Source organism: Rhineura floridana, chromosome 8, assembly GCF_030035675.1.
Source record: "Rhineura floridana isolate rRhiFlo1 chromosome 8, rRhiFlo1.hap2, whole genome shotgun sequence".
Classification (NCBI taxonomy): Eukaryota; Metazoa; Chordata; class Lepidosauria; order Squamata; family Rhineuridae; genus Rhineura; species Rhineura floridana.
Genome location: NC_084487.1, coordinates 116,989,235 through 117,008,282, shown reverse-complemented (window position 1 = coordinate 117,008,282; position 19,048 = coordinate 116,989,235). Strand labels below are relative to the sequence as shown.

General features: G+C 41.9%; 2 protein-coding genes across 13 annotated transcripts in view; one reads left to right on the top strand and one right to left on the bottom strand.

Annotated features, from left to right (window-relative positions):
- The window catches only part of INTS13 (integrator complex subunit 13), a 43,559-nt gene extending 27,104 nt beyond the window's left edge, over positions 1 to 16,455 (bottom strand). For 4 of the 9 annotated variants that reach the window (XM_061582211.1, XM_061582209.1, XM_061582208.1 and 1 more), the window contains exons 1-2: positions 2,128 to 6,702; positions 818 to 1,374 (exon numbers count right to left, since the gene is read on the bottom strand). In XM_061582211.1, the coding sequence (XP_061438195.1) occupies positions 842 to 1,374; positions 2,128 to 3,682 (2,088 nt within the window). In that variant the 5' untranslated portion in view covers positions 3,683 to 6,702 and the 3' untranslated portion in view covers positions 818 to 841. The other 5 variants (XM_061582204.1, XM_061582203.1, XM_061582206.1 and 2 more) reach the window with 5 other exon arrangements.
- A 71-nt stretch (positions 16,456 to 16,526) lies between these two features.
- FGFR1OP2 (FGFR1 oncogene partner 2) overlaps positions 16,527 to 19,048 on the top strand; it is a 30,136-nt gene continuing 27,614 nt past the window's right edge. Inside the window, exon 1 of one of the 4 annotated variants that reach the window (XM_061582215.1) lies at positions 16,527 to 16,855. The gene's annotated coding sequence lies outside the window, so the exon portion shown is untranslated. The remainder of the gene's footprint in view (positions 16,856 to 19,048) is intronic. The other 3 variants (XM_061582216.1, XM_061582217.1, XM_061582213.1) reach the window with 3 other exon arrangements.

Genomic DNA, 19,048 nt, shown 5'->3' with positions numbered 1-19,048 from the left:
TCCCTGACGAGATACGCCTGGCGCCTTCTTTGATATCTTTTCGGCGCCAGGTAAAGACCTACGTCTTTGCCCAGGCATTTTAATTCAAGTTTTAATTTTATTTTATAGTTAATTAATTGTAATTTCTATTAATTTTGTCTTAATCTGTTTTTAATTGTGTTTTTATACTTATATGTTGTAATCTACATTCGCTGGCTTTTAAATGTGGTTTTATTCTGTTGTACACCGCCCTGAGAGCCTGTTGCTAAAGGGCGGTTTAAAAGTGCAATAAATAATAATAATAATAATAATATATAGATAACTCATATAACTCTGGGTTGCGCTGGATACTTGTAATGTTATTATTCTTCTCTTCACCGCTGCCACCATTCGTTACTGTTTCCCTTCAGCCTTGGTAATTACCTTGCCCTCCCTTCTGGTCTGTGAAAACCCCAGCCAAGGATCAGGCCTTCGGTAAACCAAAATAGTATTTATTAAATATCAGAAATAACAAGATTAGTTTTATAATGGTACATAAGCATATGGTTTCATCTATTCCTGTGATACTTGTCTTATTATTAACTAGAACTCCAATTCCCTCTTTCTCCACACTCTCCTAACATCCACCACCAAACACCTTCTTCCTCTCACATCCACTAACTAACACCCACCACTAACATCCACCTACTAACATCCACCCAGATTCAACTGTCATTCTTCCATTTATACTCCCAGCCATTCAAACGCTCAGCCAATCATCCAGTATTCTACTGCTCATCTACTCCCCCCTCCTCTTTCACTCCACTTACCATATATCTTCTATACAAACAGCACTTACCATATTTACATTAATACAGGAACATCACAGACAGCCTTCAGTTCCAGCCAATTGATGCTCTGAGTCTGCTCTGATGTGGTCCAAACCCCCTGAACGAACTGGGAGTTGCAGTGGACTCCCCAGCCGAGGAGACTGGCATCTGTGGTGATAACAGTCCTGCGGGGTTCTCTGAACGGAGTGCCCTGGGTGAGATGTTGGACCCTCGTCCACCAACGGAATGAAAGACGCAGTGCGGGGCTCAAGGGAATTGCTTGATGATTTGACCTGGCAATGTCCTGCTGAAACGGCAACAAAGCCCACTGGAGTTGGCGAGTATGAGCTCGAGCCCATGGCACAATATGGATGGTGGACACCAACATTCCGAGAGCCCTGGCTAGAAGCATGACGTCTGCGGTTGCGTGGTGCATCAGAGACCATGAGATGTCTGTGATAGCAGTTATGCGGTCTGGAGACAGGAACACCGTCGCCTGCAGGGTGTCCAACATCACCCCTAGATGTTGTAGGTGTTGGGTTGGTTGGAGATGGCTTTTGTCGAAATTGACTAGCCAGCCGTAGGCCTGCAAGACATGGAGTGTGAGCGTTAGATGGCGATGAGCCAGCTCCCTGGAACTCGCCCGTATTAAAAGATCGTCGAAGTAGGAGTAGATATGGATCCCTTGAAGCCGGAGGTAAGCCACTAGTATGAGTTGCACCTTGGTAAATACTCTCGGAGCAGATAAGAGGCCGAACGGCATCGCTCGATATTGAAAATGCTGGGGGCTGAAAGCAAACCGAAGGAATTTTCTGTGGGCTATGCAAATAGGCACATGGAGATACGCTTCCTTTAGGTCGATAGAAGCCAGGAAATCTCCTTCATGAAGGCTTTCTGTAATGGAGTGTCCATTTTGAACCTGCGATACTTTACGAAACGGTTGATGAACTTGAGGTCCAACACCGCCCTCCATGACAGTTCTCGTTTGGGCACAGCAAATAGGAGGGAGTACAACCCCTTCTGACCTCTCTGTTGTAGGGACTGGCTCTATCGCCGCTGTGTCCAAGAGGTGATGTATGGCTCTCTGCATGATGCAGTGCCTGGCTGGTGCCCTGGGACAAGGGGAGGGATGAAATCTGTCCGGAGGGATTGCCGAAAACTCTACTGCATAGCCATAACAAAAAAGATCTCTGATCCAGATGACCTGAGTCAGACGCAGCCAATGGTCTCCAAACAGAAGCAGTCTGCCCCCAACCGGTATCGCGTCAGTACTGTCTGTGCTGGCGAGACCCTCCCCTATATGAGGACGCTGAGGTACCTCTGAGCCCCTGGTACTGACCTCTGCCTGGGAAACGTCTGTTCCAGACTCCCCTGGAGGGACGGAAATCATAGGTTCGGAAATCGCGGCCTCGTCCCCCGGGCCGCATTCCTCGAAAGGGCTGGGTCGTGCGGTATGAGGTGAAACCTCTGAAAGGCCTGCGATCAACGTTCCTGACAGTGGCCAAGACAGGCTTTCGAGCATCCTTGGGGTCAACAAGCACTGCCTTTAGGGCTTCCTCGCCGAAGAGTAATGAGCTGGAATAAGGTGCCCTTGATAAATTAACTCTGGCTGTAGAGTCCGCTTGCCAGTGACGAAGCCAGAGGGTCCACCGAGCGACTACCTGAGCTGCCATAGCTTGTGCTTCCAGCTGATTTGTGTCGAAGGTGGCATCAGCCACAAACGCCGCTGTCTTGCGCAATTTCATCAGTGACCTCCTCAGAGAGACAGGATCAGGATTAGGATCATCTAAGAGGTCATCCAACCACATCATTGCTGCCCTGGAAAAGATGGAAGCTGATGCAGAGGCTCGCATGGAGAAAGCGGTGGCCTCATGGTTCTTGCGTAAGGCAAAGTCCAACCTCCGCTCAGTGGCGTCCTTTAAATGTGAATCTCCTTCCCTCGGCAAAAGGGATATAGAGACTAGACTGGAGATCGGCTCATCTATGCCAGGGACGGCCGGTCTGCTTGTAAAGTCCGGAGCCAAAAAGTAAAGTCTGTCCACAAGGGCGTTAAAACGGCATGTTTGTAATGGATGAGACCATTTGTCCTTGGCCAGCTTAGCAATAGGATCTGGCACAGGAAGGTAGTGCTCTGCTGGTGTGGGGGATTTCAAGACCCTGGCCCCTTTAATAGCGGGAGTGGCAGCTGCAGGTTGTGTAGATTGGAGACCAAGGGTGTTCAATACTCTGCGAGCAAGGGGCTGATAATCTAAGGCATCAAACAGGCGATAAGATGTATCCTCCTCCTGTTCCGACTGATCACTCCATTCGACTCCTTCGGCTTGAGTAGCAAATGGTGGATCCTCCCCACAAGAAGCGTCATCAACAAACCTGCCCCTGGCAATGTCAAAAGGATTCGGAGAGCAGGAGGGATCTGTCTCATTGCGCACATGGTGGTCCACACTCCGCTGAGGAACGGCGGGGGCTGGTGACTGTGGCTGTGTTTGAGTGTAGAACGCCAGCATGTCTTGTAGTTGTGATATGAACTCATGAGACAGCTGCGGCCCCAGTGTGTTAGATGGTAGTGCTTGGAGAGGCAACGGTATGTGCAGTTCAGCAGGTTGGGAAGATGAATGAGCCCTAGGTGGTAATATGGGAGGATGGTGGCTGGCTGCTGGCTGGTCAGGAAACCCTGCAAAGTCCTCCTCGGAGGATGCAGTCGGAGAATGAAAGAGATTTGTTAACTGTTCCTGGCCTGCCTCCTCAGAAACCGGAACAGAGACGTAGTGTGCCCGCTTGGTTGTGCTGTGGCTGGACAGATGTTTAGTTTTGGCAACCGCTTTGGTGTGCTTGTGCTTGGCTGGCTTAGATTGTTTAGGCTTGGTTGCCTGAGATGTCGCTGGCTGTTCCGCCATGATATATTTTCAAGGGGGTTCAGTACACGGCCACGGATGGGGCAGAATGTACAGACCCAAATATGCTCAGTACACGGCCACGGATGGGGCAGAATGCACCGGCTCAGATGACTAAGTATACGCCCACAGATGGGGGAGAATATACAGTTCCAGACAGCCTTAGTACATGGCCACGGATGGGGCAGAATGTACAATGTCAAACAGCTTTGGTACACGGCCACAGATGGGGCAGACTGTACGGTTCCAAATAGGCTGAATACACAAAACAGCTACAATATTCAGCCTCAGTCAGCAGCTTGTGGTGGAGAACCTGTAGCAGGACTATAAATTCTACCCTGCAGCACAAAACAGCTTCAATATTCAGCCTCAGTCAGCAGCTGGTGGTGAAGAACCTGTAGCAGGATTATAGATTCCACCCTGCAGCACACACACAGAAAAACTGATAGAAAAGGCCTTGAACAAAATCCCTTACTATAGAAAGGGCTAAACAGAAAGGGCGGGAAAAAAGGGGGAGGAACAAAATGGCGCTCGTAAAAAAGAGCGGGAATTTTAGCCAATCAGAAAGACGCAGGGCAATGAAGAAGCAATGGCGGTCACAAAAGAGCACCAGCAAGCTCAAAAATGGGGACCGCCGGAAAAACGGTCGCAGGGGAGCGGCCTGAAATACGCCCTATAGCCGCAGGGCTGAGAGATGTAATCACGGCTTGAAGGGCCAGCCAGTTAAATCACTGCCGAAAGCAGAACTGCGAGAGAATTCCCTGCAGCCGCTGGAACAGTCGCAGCAAGTGGGGGGGGAGCCAACGGCAAAGTGAACTGTGAAAGGAAGGAGCCGCAGCCGCAGGCTCCGTAGGCAGTCGCGGTGAGATTTAAAATGCCGCAGAACGAGCCGGGGGAGGCTGGACAGACCAACGTATAAAGGGACTCTAAAGGTAAAAAGAGCTGCAGCCGCAGGCTCTGTAGAGCTGCCGCAAAAAAACAGGCAGCGAGTTGGAACAGAATGGGGAAAAACAGTGGCACAGAGCAGGGAGCTGCAGCCGCAAGCTCCTGGATTAAGGCTGCGTCCGCTGCCTAAGGGAGGGAGAACCGCAGCCGCGGTCTCCCAGTAATCACCGTTCAGCTAGAAAACAGTATGGAAAAAAGCGGCGGCACAGAACAGGGAGCTGCAGCTGCAAGCTCCTGGATTAAGGCTGCGTCCACTGCCTGATGAAGGGAGAACAGCAGCCACAGTCTCCCAGTAAATAGGTAGGGACTGATGGAAGAAATAGGCAAAAAGACAAACAAAGAACAGTCAGTCAGTCCCACAGACTCTAAAGTAAAAGACAGAGGGAAGGGAAATAACGGGAATACACACACAAAACCTCCACACCCTGTCACACAAATACACAGAAACTTATCTAAGCTATATACTCCAACTTGCATGGACGAAGGCAAGAATGAACTGGAGAGTGGGAGGGGCCTGACGCCCCTAGTCTTGACTTCAAAAACATTCTTGCCTTCGGACGATAGGTGGAGCTATAACCCGCTTGATGGCAGTCCTCCTATGGAAAATCCCACTGTGTTCAATGGGACTTACTCCCTATAAGCATACATGCTTGCAGCCTTCAACACACTGAGATTACTTTTTCAAAAATTACAATAAATGTACAAAAGCAAACACCAAATTAAGAAGTGAATTCTTTGTTCTACTTGTTTCTATACATAAAATTAAAGGCGTTTGCAATATAAAAACAGATCCAGCACCCACTTCCATCCACAGATACTGTAAGTTATCCAATAGGGACGTTTTTTCATTCCTAAGCAACAAATAGTAATTATGATTATAACGCCACCATCAGCAACTGCAGCCATTTTTCATTTTATGGGAATTTCTTCTTTCACTTCAGGTTAACAAGAGAAACCACATATAGTCTTATCTGGCTTCCACAGCTGGACTAGCAGCTACTGTGGTTCAAACTGCATGCATAAGGGTAAAAAGCAAAAGGAAACAGCATCTTTAAATAGCAGAGGCAGACTAGCAAACACCACATATGGCAGATTAGCAAAATAATTCACTGTAGGACTTAGTTTGAATAATACAAAGGGAACCCAACATATATACTATTACTAGAAACAACAGAAGGCGAGAAGAAAGAGCATACCAGCAGCACACAGGTCAGTAAGTTGCAAACAAGGTATCTGCAAACATAAAAAGTTGTATGCAATGGTCCACTGAACTTTAATAAGAATGGCCAGAGCACATAATTAAAATGGCCAGAGCACATCATTCACAAAAAAATCAACTGCTGTTTTAGCCTACACAATCCAGGCAGTACAATTAATATTCAGCAAAAACAAAAACCACTGGCTATTAGTGTTAACATTTTTCCTTTTGTGCATTCTTTTTCTTTTTACCAATACAAATTATTAAAAATTATCTTCTTTCATAATAGTGCCCAATTACAATATATAATTGAAACTTAAGGCTAATGAGTGATTGGTTTCTCCAATGGCCATTGCAGGGACAATGAAGGCCAATAATAAATGGAAAAAACCCACTGAGGCTGCAATCCTAAACATGCTTACTAGGGAGTAAGCCCCAAAGTACAGAAGGAGATGTACTTCTGAGTAAACATGCATAGGATTACCCAAAGTATTAGAAGGGAGAGCGTCAAGCTTCTACAGGTAAAAAGCCACATTTTTTAATATCTCATCAAAATTGCTTTCCTGTTTCTACTCTTCTTCCTGAAATAGCATCAAATCAATTAGAAAAATATTTTTTTACCCACTGCTTTCTTCTACTTGTTACAAACACCTTTACGTTGGGAGGGCATGGAAATGACACGGAGGAATGAAAGGCTCACTATGCCACTAAAATGCACAAGGGGCAGAGATTTCTAACACATGTATAAAAACAAAAGAATCACAGACAAAGTAGTTTGAAGCAAAGTAGGCTACAATTACATAAAATAAAGGAAAACAAATACTACTTTCATTATTGAATGAATTGTTAAAAAGCCAATATGGCCATTTGTTCTGTGATCCTTTTTTCTCCTTCATAAAATTTACTAACCTGGTCACAGACACTGAATGTGGGCTAATAAAAAACAGAAAAAATATGATATGGAGAGAAAAAAACAAATGTAAAAATATCATTAAATAAATATTAAAACCATTAAATAAATTTAAAAGAAAAGGTGCAGTTACTTCAGCACTAAACTGTCAACACAACCTTACCTTCATAGGGATGTTAGTTATAGTGGTTGACGCCAGGTCAAAATGCTGCTGTACTAAAACATTCAGTCTGGTGGCCAGATGCCGTCCAGCCCGAACACTATGTACTTCGCTGGTTAAGACAGGAGAGAGCTTTTTAAAAAAAGACAAATACACACATACACACACAGAATACTCAGTAACAGCAATTATAGTACGGCAGCATATAAAAGAGCAAGAACATCTAGATAAGCATTTAAAGTTTTGTACCTAGCTAACAACTGATCTATTAGACGTACAATATTATCTTCCTGTATATTTTTCCGAACGTCATGCTACCCATGAATGCTTCTAAGCTTAGAGGAGAGCCAGGTCGCGATGGCAATGGTGGTGGCAGTGGGAGGGGAAGGGGGGAGCGCTGGTGACAGTAGGCGGAGTTGGCAAGCGAAGTGAGCAGGGGCGGAACTCCTAGTATTCACAAACAAATATTGGACAATATTGTCTTTTATGGAATATACTCTCTGTAACCATATCCTCTTCCAGGACTCATTCACTCAGACACACCCCATTTATTCAAGAGTTCTCAAGGTCATACAGGTGGAGGACAATTAGACACTTTAGCCCATGGAGGTTCTCTGATAGATAGCATAAAAGCATGGAATTAAATCTAATTAAGTCTGGATTATCTGGAACCCAGCTTTACATAATACTACAGCTACTGTAATTTCTCTTCTTCTACTGCAGCAACTATGCTTTCCTAACAGTAAATATTTATCTATCATGCGTCTGGGATAAATGCTGAGATAAATTTCAAAACACAAAATATGCACACATAAAGCTATACAGTATTTAACAGCCTTACCTCTTTTTTAAGATGATCTGACACTAGGCTTTCCTCACCAACAGGATAAGTGTGAATTAAAACCAACTCACATTTCTGGATCTGCATAAGACTAAAGAACCCAAACATCCTGTTACAAAGCAGTATCAATTGCAAAGCACTTAGTATCCAGGAACTTCAAGGTCAGGCTTTCTTTTGCTGTACACATAACTCCCAATTTAAATGTTAAATATTTCTAACTTACAGTTAGGTGATGGCAATGATAATGCCAAATCTAACATCTGTATGTGACATTTGTGACCCACAAGTGTTTATACTGAAATGACAAGAACTACTGAATAATTATTATGGCCTGGCCCATTTTTCTTATATGAACTTAAAAAGTGGCTCAAAACACATCCACAGAAAGGGGTGGCATGATTTCATGCAATAAACTCTGTTGTTTCTGATGTAACCTTTCCATTAAGTCAAGGGGATGTGGTTTTATGAGGTTAAGGAATTCTAACAGACGTATCCCAAGTCTGATGCAGCCTTTTAACACAGAAGGATCATTATTAAATATTAGACATCTTTGGGGCTTTGTTTGTTCAGTTACTCTCAGATATATTTATGCTACTGCTATATACAGCTGATATCTAGAGTCTCCAATTAGAAGGAATATTCCACATGTTTATACACAAACTGTCCCACTTTTCCTCACTAGGGAATACCAAAACATAGCATTTGACTATCATAGCTCACAACACATGGGGAACGTATTAGGAATAGAGTAAGGTCGCTCCCCCAAACACTTGCTAAATATAACGAAAATTAGGTTTCAATAAAAGCAAACTCCAAGTAAGCGGTTCTCATCATTCTACCATCTATGAACAAAGCAAAGCTGTCTTATACCATCAGACCACTAGATTACCTAATTCAGTATTATCTACACTGACTGATAGTGGCTCTCCAGAGCTTCAGACAGAAATCTCTCTTAGGCCTACCTGGAGATGCAAGGGATTGAACTAGGAACTTTTGCATGCAACGCATGTGCTCTACCACTGAGTCACATCCCTGCAGTTGACAAAAAAGTCTCACAAAAGTTCCAACAACATCCATTTTAAACCACAAACAGATTTCACAAAATGACGTATTCAAACAGAAGGCATAAGTAGTCACAGTGCTACTGAGCTGCACACTTACTGATCAGAATTAGCTGCTAACTTGTTATGCTCATGTATAGTTTCTTGGACAAATTCCTCAAGCATTCGTACATGGCTGTCACTGGAATGAGGGAAAAACACTTATCTTAGAAAAATGTAGTGAAAATCAACATAAAATGAGAAAACAAATAATTCCCTTATGACAACTGATATTTACAATCATTATACTGTAATATCTTTATTCTAACAACTAAAATTATATACCATAAGATTGTATCTGCTATATCCTATATTTCAAGAAATAAATGTTTTAAAAACCTCAGGTCTGTATTATAGAATCATAGAACAGTAGAGTTGGAAGGGGCCTATAACGCTATTGAGTCCAATCACTGGCTAAACACAAATCCAGCTGCCTTCTGAATGCCTCCAGTGTTGGAGAGCCCACCACCTTCCTAGGTAATTGATTCCATTGTCATACCACTTTAACAATTAGGATGTTTTTCCTGATGTTCAGTCAAAATCTGGTTTCCTTTAACTTGAGCCCGATATTCCATGTCCTGTACTCTGGAATGACCAAAAGGAGATCCTCGCTCTCCTGTGTGACAACCTTTCAAGCATTTGATGTGTCCTCTTACCAAAGTTAAATATGTCCAGTTCTTTTAGTCTCTCCTCATAGGGCTCTGTTTCCAGCCCCCTGATTATCCTTGTTGCCCGAACCCGTTCCAGTTTGCCTGCATCCTTCTTAAAGTACAATGTCCAAAACTGGATGCAGTACTTAAGATGAGGCCTAGAGTGCAGGACACAGAATAATGGGCTCAAATTACCAGAAGCCAGATATTGGTTGATCAAGAAAACCTTCCTGTCAGAGTGGTAAGACAATGGAACAAATTACCTAGGGAGGTGGTGGGCTCATCAAAACTGGAGGTATTCAAGAGGCAGCTGGACAGCCACCTATCAGGTATGTTTTAATTTGGATGTTTGTGTTGAACAGCGGGTTAGACTCAATGTCCTTATAGGCCTCTTCCAACTCTGCTATTCTATGATTCCATAAGGAACTATATATTCCACTGTAGTTTAGTTTGAAGAATGGAAGAGCATTTCCCCACTTATGAGGACAGGTATGACAGAAGCAGGCAGCATTTGCCCATTCACCCTGTTCATGCTGCTTGCCACACTTTGTAGTTGTCTCTACCCACCTCTGTAGCAATGCAAATTGCCATGGATAGACTCCGAATATGGGTTAATTTGCCAGCCGTATTTCACCAATTTACTCTATTCGTGTATATGAAGGCTTACACGCAAAACAGAATGTTTTGCCAAGTTATAACATTGGTACATTAATATCACAGGTGACACAAACCTCTTTGCATTAGTAATACAGATTATTCGTCCTCTATTTCCAACACTGTCAGCATTCTCCATTAATAAGGTTCGGGCCTCATGTTGGTATTCAGTAATTTTGCAGAGGGCTTCTACTGCTGCAACTAAGCCATGAAGTATACTGCAGCATTCAGGGTCCGCACGAGGATTGGGAGGTCCAACAGCTGCTAAAGCTGCCATTAACTAATTAATAGAAAAAGATGTTTTGTTGTTAAGTCACAATCTTAGTTCCTACAGCTAAAGAGTTATTCATACACAAAAGCATACTGGCAGGGAAAGTTAGAGGTTTTCCACTATACCATATTGCTACAAAATATTCAGGACTATAATATTCTCAAAAATAAATGCAAATTCTACTTTACAATTTTCTCACAGTACTGATATAAACGAACTCATACCAACAATAGCCCTTATATTGTAAAACTATTTCCTCTTTATATGTATACAAGCATGCTAGATCATTCCTCTTGTTACAAGAGCCATAGCTCAATGACAGAGCATCTGCTTTGCATGTAGAAAGTCCCAGGCAATTGCTGGCATCTCCAGGAAGGGCTGGGAGAGAACTCTGTTTGAAACATCTAGAGAGTCACTACCAGTCAGTGTAGACAATACTGAACTAGAGGGACCTATGATTTTTCTTGGTATCAGGCAGCTTCCAAAGTTCCCAACACTGCAATCCTAATCATGGCTACTCAGAAGTAAGTTCTATTGAATTAAATGAGGCTTACTCCTAGGTAAGCGGCATTAGGATTATAGCCTTAGCCAATAACAATGAAAAAAATAATGAAGCAAAGTCCTGACAATCTTAATACCAATAGATTCCTGTTAAAACTGTACTCAGTTAATTGCAGATAAACCATGACTGATGTATAAATAACCCTTTAAACAGCTACCTAGCTCATTTGTCTGCAGCATTAGCTTCAGTCACCTTCCTATTCGACATCTATTCCTTTTCCCATTACCAAATAAAAGGCAAAATTGATTTTCCAATGACAGATTATTCCTAGACTTTGTTGATGAAGCTTTTTTTCCAGACCTAGTAACATGTGGAGGTATGTGTGAGGAAGACTTGCTTTCAGTCCCATAGATAAGCCAAACTGGCTGCAGCCAAAGGTTCTCTTCCTCCATTAGAGGAGGACTCCTTTAATTGGAGAAAGAGAACCGTTTGACCCAAACCTTTGTTATTTTTTAATATTACAGATGCATAATTCTGAACAGGGCTGGGATGTTAGAATATTGACTGGTCAAATATTATCAAGTAAGAAGCCAATTGACTGCTTACTATTTGACCATGCTCATCTACAGTTAATATTATATGAAGTCATGAAAACTACTTTTTTTTGTTGTATCATGGTGCAATTTGATAACAAAGGCAGAAGAAAGTAACTGTCAGTATTTTCCCAGTGTGTTGACCAATTCCTTTTTTGACCAGACAATATCCAATTGTGAAGCAGCATAATGGAATAAATTCATAGTGCAGATTTATGCACCTGCTAAAAGATCAACTGGATTTACACAATCTTCCACAAAACTAGACAAAATACAGATAACTTTTTGTGCCAGATGCAACAGAGAACAAATACAAGAAAGGGCAGAGTTGGGACACAACCACTAGGGCGTAGTATGAGATTACCTCAAAATCTCTGCTCTCAAGTATAGTGTTAATTTTGTTGGGTGGGAGAGAACCTCTCTTTTTCAAATGGGTCAGCATGAACCACTAATGCAAAAAATGGCTGGCACCTGCACTGAATGCCAAATGATTATGCTGTTACTGTAGGCCACTTGCAGATTAATTAAAATTCAACCACATTATCTGCAGTAGCCTCACAGTGAGGCCTTAAAACCCCCCACCAAATACATCCTGGCTGACAAAGCTCATTCTATCTCAGTACTGGATTAAATAAAATTAACTGAAAGAGGAAGTGAGTAAGACTTGATGTTGTCTCAATATCCCCAAAAGACGCAGAATAGGGTAAAGAAAAAGTTTTCATCCGTGTAGGCACTTCCCACATTTTTAATATAATGCCTCCCCAAAATGGACTATTTGTTCACAAATGTTTGCATGAAGTATTTCACTAAAAACTATGTCAATACTGGGAAATCATATCCCTCCACTCTTAGGAAGAAAGGACAGCTTTATAAATTGTCAAGTTCTTAATTGTACCTCCTGCAAATTTTGATCTTCTTGGTTCCAAGAATTTAAGACATTTGCTCCAGAATCACTTACAATGAAGTTCACCTGAAAGTTTACAGAACATAGTAAACATCACGTTTTTATGTCTTGATACTGTAACAACTCTGATAAATATTTTCATAATGTTGCACAAAAATTTTGGCCGAAGGACCCGTGCCATTTCTTCAAGTAATATGCCAATAAGAACTACTTATATGAATGTGACTCATATCAGCAGACAGCTGAAGCTCTGAAGGCTTATGCACTGGAAAATAACAGCATGAAATCCCATCAATCACAATAGGTAATTTGAACTTGCCTGTACTAAGAGCTGTATGACTGTACGCCATAAAGAACTAATTGTCCTACTTTAAAATATTGAACTGGCAAAGCTAAAGTAATAAAATTGTTGCAAAAAATCTACAAGGAGAAATGTATTGCCTTTTTTAATACACTAAACCCTGTATTTATACAGCCAAGCACTACAGTGAAAAGAAAAGTTAGTAACTTTAGCATAGCTGTGCTAATGTTTTTATGATGGCTTTATCCTAATCTTGGTTTTAATGTACGAAATCAATGTTAGTAATCTGAACTATTTTTATTGTGTTTTATGTATTTTTTTGTCAAGCGATTTTCCGTTCGTTTTATCAACAGCTGGATATATATGTTTAAATAAGCAAATAAATAAATGGAAGAGACTTATTAAGGAGAAAGCCTCATTGACCATAGTGGGACAAGTAAACATGCTGAGGATTGTGCTATGAATTGCATGTCCATAGTTATTTAAGGTTCAAACTAATGGGATGTCTTATTAAGTGTACAGAAAAATGCAACAGCAAGTAGCAAATCTTGACTCTTACCTTTGAGGGGAAAAAATATATTCAAGTATTTTAGAGAACTGTGTTAAACAAAATACTGACATCAAATAACCAACAAATTGGGCAACTGTGTAAGGTGACCAGATTGTGGTTGCACAGAAGCACTAAACTGCAATCATAACAACTAGAAAATACGCAAGTGTAAACATATCTTATCATTGCCCTATTAGTGTAGAACATCCTAAATACAAAACATAATTAACAGTCACTTACTAGTTTTTTAAAGGGAAATATATCAAACATTATTCTACAGTATTCCATGGATGATTCCACTGAACAGGTCCAAAGTGATCTTGATATAGGTGCAAGAGGTATGATTCCTTGGGTCCGATTCTTCATTAACATATCAAACTCAACATGTTGTCTGCAGGATTCTGCCATATAAGGGCAGTGATCCACCACAAAAACTGTTTTGTGCGACTCTGAAAAAAGTTTCATTTTTATTCTACAAACAAATAATGACAGAATTAGTTAAACACTATGGAAATCCCAGCACAATCATATACATATCTATGAGAAGTAATTCCAATTGAGTTCAATGGGACTTCCATTGAAGTAAGAGGATTGCAGCCTCATGGCTACCCTATCTGTGAAAACATTTATTTTGATGTGCTTTTGAGTTGTACGCATTGGCAATCCTTTCCTGCTTCCTCTGATGTATGGCTCAGTCTCTACTTTGGAAAAAAAAGCAAAGACAGTGGTCCAGTTCACACAGCACAATAAATAATAATATCTTATTATTAAGCACTGGGTTAAGCTGCTTTACTCCTCCTCACTTACACTGGGGAGAAACAAACCACGACCAGAGTTTAGTTTTACACTTGAATCAGGGATTGTGGTTTGTTTCACTCCAACAAATCATGATCAGTAAGCCAAGAACAAACCCTGGAATATGAGGCATTCTTTCAAATGACATCCAATTAATGTTTCCAAGTCAGTAATGCTTGTTTAAAAACAAACACAAATCTCACTACTTACAAGGACTGAAAAGGTATTTAAGAAGGTTTCTGTGAGATTATGAATCTACAAACAATGCCTTACAGTAAGAACTTTATTGCATTAAAGGGCAGATACAGAACTAAGTGTTGGATTCTCAAATACTTAGCTCAGAATATTTAAATTAAGCTTTGTTCAGTACTATTGCATTTTTATTCTTGGCTTTGTTAACACTTCATAATCTTGCTTTTTCAAGTCCCAACTCTTGTCAAGTTAAATTATGGGATAAGTATACTCTTATGCATCATTAATAATTATGCACAATTATTCTTCTGGAGGTCTGATCAGCAGATTTCAAACTTACTAAAATACGCCAATCTGTGTGAAGCCAGTTTTTGAAGATGTTAAAACCAAGCCTGGCTGATAATTGTAATTCTCTCTCAATCCCCCACCAAAAAGACAAAAACTGTCTGTATAAATATGTTTGTTTGTAGCTCACACATCCATTTGCCCAAAATTATGAAAAGACCCCAGCTGAAGAGGAAAAAAAGAGATTAAGTTAAGAATTAGGACTCTTGGATCTTAAAATTCCAGACAATTCCCTTCTGCGCAGTGGTTTCTGGGACAGTCCCTCTCCCTGAATTGGGAAAGATTTCTTGTTCCTTGACATGTCTTATAGCTAGGAAATGCATGAGCTTGTGCTTTTGCAGACCTTGCAAGTACTTGACTTTCTGTCTCTTAGGCCTATATAAAAGCAATGGTGGTGGTGGTGGGATTGTTGCACTCATTTCTGTAAAATTCTGGAAAGGCTAATCAGTAGAACAAGGAGGAAAACATCACAGTGCTTGTTTTGTGGCTCAATAAAACCAACTTAAACGACAAGACTGTTTATTTCATGACCGCCTTAGTAAAAGAAATAATTCTGTCCAGTAGTCTGTAGTGAGAGTCTCTTGCTTATTATATTGGGAGGACGGGCTGTTCTATGGAACTACCTTGGGGCTACAGAGGTGTGGGTTAGATTTTCGATTCTAACGTGGCTCTATGAAACTAGAAAAAAGTATGCGGAACGGAAAGTTATAGGGGAGGAAAATTAGGGTTCTATAAGGGGGCAGTGTTTAGTTCTGTGGTACGCAGAGCGTTTCTTACTGTAGCCCGTTTCTTCTCTTAGGAAGCAGTTTCTGATATCAGTCGTACTTCCAGTACCCCAAACCTGACTGCAGTGAGAAGGAAGGTTACTGCACTGAGGTAGCAGATAAAACGGCAGGGGTATCAGCAGTCTCCATTTTCTTCAAGCGGCCCTTGAACTCGTCTCTCCACTACAGACCAAACTGAGAGCACAGGCCAACCGCTATTCTAACTCATCCGGCTCTTGCCTTTTTCACGACAGTCGGCAAGCAACTTCTTCATAATACCGCGAGAACCTGGGAACAGCTTCCAGGTCTCTGGTAGCTGTAGAGATAAAACATTAGAGTGATAATCCGATTACTGGGAACCGGAGTTTCCTGGTTCCTTTCGATGCGCCAGAGCTGCCGTAGAAAACAATGGAGAAGTGCGGGACCAACAGTAGCTATGCTTGGGCACTGGTATGTTAACACACACACGGTAACAGCAAAGAGTCAGGTTCATACCCTAATTCAGGAAAAGCCTGTCTGAGTTTAAGTATGAGTTGCCCTGCCGTTACAAATAAGTCAGTTCCTTATCCCTGTATTGCAGGTGAAGAGGGCTGTGGCTTAGAAATTTGGGCTGAGGCTGGTTTGGGTTTGCAGCTCAACATCTTCAAGCTGCAGATCAATCTCTGTCCCCTCACAGCCGATATCCAGGCGCAGTTTGAGAACTCAAAAAATTGCTAAATAAGGCCCGAATTCGAAATAGTGTCAATACCCTTGTTAACTTCAGGGGTTGGGACACACACGCACTCCTATTACATGATCATAGGGTGCGATGCTAAAATTCTGAATGTCTCCGGGTTTTTGTGTGGGCATCTATCACTTCAGCCGCAAAGGACCACAAAATCCGATTCAGTCAACTCAAACGTTCGTCTCTAAGTACATGTCTAAGTGTGTATGTGTAAAATATCTCCTCCCTTGAGAAGAATAAACTTACATTCTCGCGATATTTTGGCGCAGAACTTTATTAGTTGAAGAAATGGAAGGGAATCCCCCCTTCTCTTCCGGGAAGTCTGAAGTGGGAGGATCTAGAGGTGTAAGCCTCGTGATGTTCGACGCTGGTCACTTCCGCCCTTCTCCCCTTTCACACACACACACACACACACACACACACCCACACCCACCCACCCAGCTACTACAGGCAAGCTGAGGTAATGTTCGGGTGTTTGAAACTCGTCTCGCGATGTTCAAAGAGCAAGCAACATACGGAAGACGGAAAACTCGAAGTCTCGCGATAACACATTGTGCGACACATATCTTTTTGCCGGCTGATAGTGCGGTTTGTGCGCTCGTGACGGTCTTATTCTTACCTACCTCACAGTCCCCTCATGGGGTCGCTCGGCCGGCTGGCGTCTCCATCTCCTTTCCCTCGAGCCGTCGCCATTTAAGAAAGCGACGTAGCAGACGGAAGGCGAAGCGGGGTAACGGGGGTCTCTCCACATCCCCCCCCATTTCTGGGCGCTGACTGGTGAGGAATGAGTTGTAACCATCATTGAGTGTGTGTGTATGTATATATGAGGGGAGCGAGGGGCTGCTGCGTTGTGATTGGCTCATGGGGAGACACGAGAGGGAGCGCGCGGTGCGCAGGACGGCGAGCGAGGAGATTCCATCCCCTCCCCCCGTGGAACGCGCGTCACTGTCATTTTCTCAGCCTTCAACTTAAACGGCTCTTTTGTAGCCAGAACGTGACAGGCGTTTTTCAGCCTGCTTACTCTTCTCGTTGAGGGCGCGAGATTTCTGGAATGTGACAGTTGACGTGAAGGGAGGAGGAGAACTGACTCAGGAGAAATATGTCAGGAGGCTCCTCTTTCCTGGACTGATGGACATTCATGGTGGAACTCTTTCATCATCAACTCCAAGATCATATGTGGCCCTAACAAGGCAGTCAGCTGTTGCCACAATAGGTGGGCAGGCCACTTTTCTGCTAGATCTGATGGTACCAGAGAACTAAGAATGTTGGAGAGTGGACATGCTGATTTGGAGGCACGCAACGCCTGTGTTCACTATTGGTGCAGTTTCATACAGCAACACCAGGAAGCAGACAAAATTTGTGCTTGTATGGGGGCAAGGATTGACATGTATGTGTCAATATGTGTTACTCATTTTGTGAGTGAATGCTTGAATTATAGATGCACATCTAAAAATTTCAAAGTAATAAAAATAATACACCTAAAAATACAAACTAGCATAGTAAACTTAAAAACAACAAACCAAAACAGAAACAGCCAACTCAATTGAGCTATGCTAGTCGGGCGGTATAGAAATTCAACAAATAAATAAATAAATAAATTGATTTTACTGTTTTAACTGCTCCAAGTTAAAGAATGCTTGCATTAGCAGTTTTTTAATGCAGTCTCAAGGCAGGGCTCCTCAGGGAGGACATTCCAAATCTGAGGAGCCACCACAGAAAGTGGTTTCTCTCCAGTCACGTAACTACTGCATTTCAGACACCAGTGGCATTTAGAACAAGATCTCAGTGGCTTTGCAGATTGATATGGGATGGTCTACGGACACATTTTTTAAAAAGAAATGAGATCAAATTTGTTGCCAATGTTGAATAACCTTTTCCTTGTGTGTTAGCTTTTTGGTCTTAGGACCCATTTTTATCTAACCTTTTCTCTAAGGAGCTGAGAATGGCATACATCTGTTGCTGGGAATCTTTAGCCCTCAAGATGGGCTCCTGCTGGGAGGAAGGGCAGGATATAAATCAAATAATAAATAAGATGTTGCTGAACTGCAACCCCCATCAACCCTGACATTAGCCATGCTTACTGGGGCTGATGGGAATTGTAGTTTAGCAACATCTGGCAGGCTAAAGGTTCCCCACAAGTGCACTGCACCATGCTGGTTTCACTGGTAATACTATTTAACAGTTATTTAAAGCTGGTTATTTAAGCTGTTACTTAAATTTAACAGTGTGATGTTCCATCAGGGATGGAAGTGCTGCCCAGAGAGTTTATGTTATGCTGTGCTGGTAGTTAGTAAAAATAGTCCTCCATTACTTTGCTGTGATAAGGATTTGTAACTGGAAATTGATGGCTCTTGTTTGTATGTTGAGAAACTGAGGAAAACTGAATTGCACTCTATTTATGTTGTTGATGGAATAGTTGGGTACTCAGACACATTGCTCATGAATCTGAAGAGAAGGGTGGCTCTGGGGTTTCTGTCCATTTGGCTTTCTCTTATCTGAGTGCTGTGAGGTTTCATGTAGGATTTTTTCCTCTTTTTTAATTTATCTTTCCCCACATTTAATAATATTTATATCCTGCTCTGCTACTAAAAGTATCCAGAGTGGTACACAGCATGATCATAACATAATACCATATAATCAATAAAAAATGCAAATACAGCTAACAACCAACGACTGAAAGCAATAATTAACATAATACTGTACAACCAACACTTAATAACAAAAACCAAGACTTTACAGCATTGAGAGTAAAATATGTTTCACATTAAAACTGGCAGCAATAAAACTAGATGTTACATTTTGAATGTAACAACTTTTTCAGTGTGTGAATAATTCCACTTGTGTGGGCTGTTGTCTGTCATGTAGATCATGTTACCAAGAGATGTGTCAGAGGAAGTGTACAATTAAAAAGAGGATAATTGTGGAGTAAGTTGTTGACTTCTCATTTGTATGGCATCTTGTAGTACTATC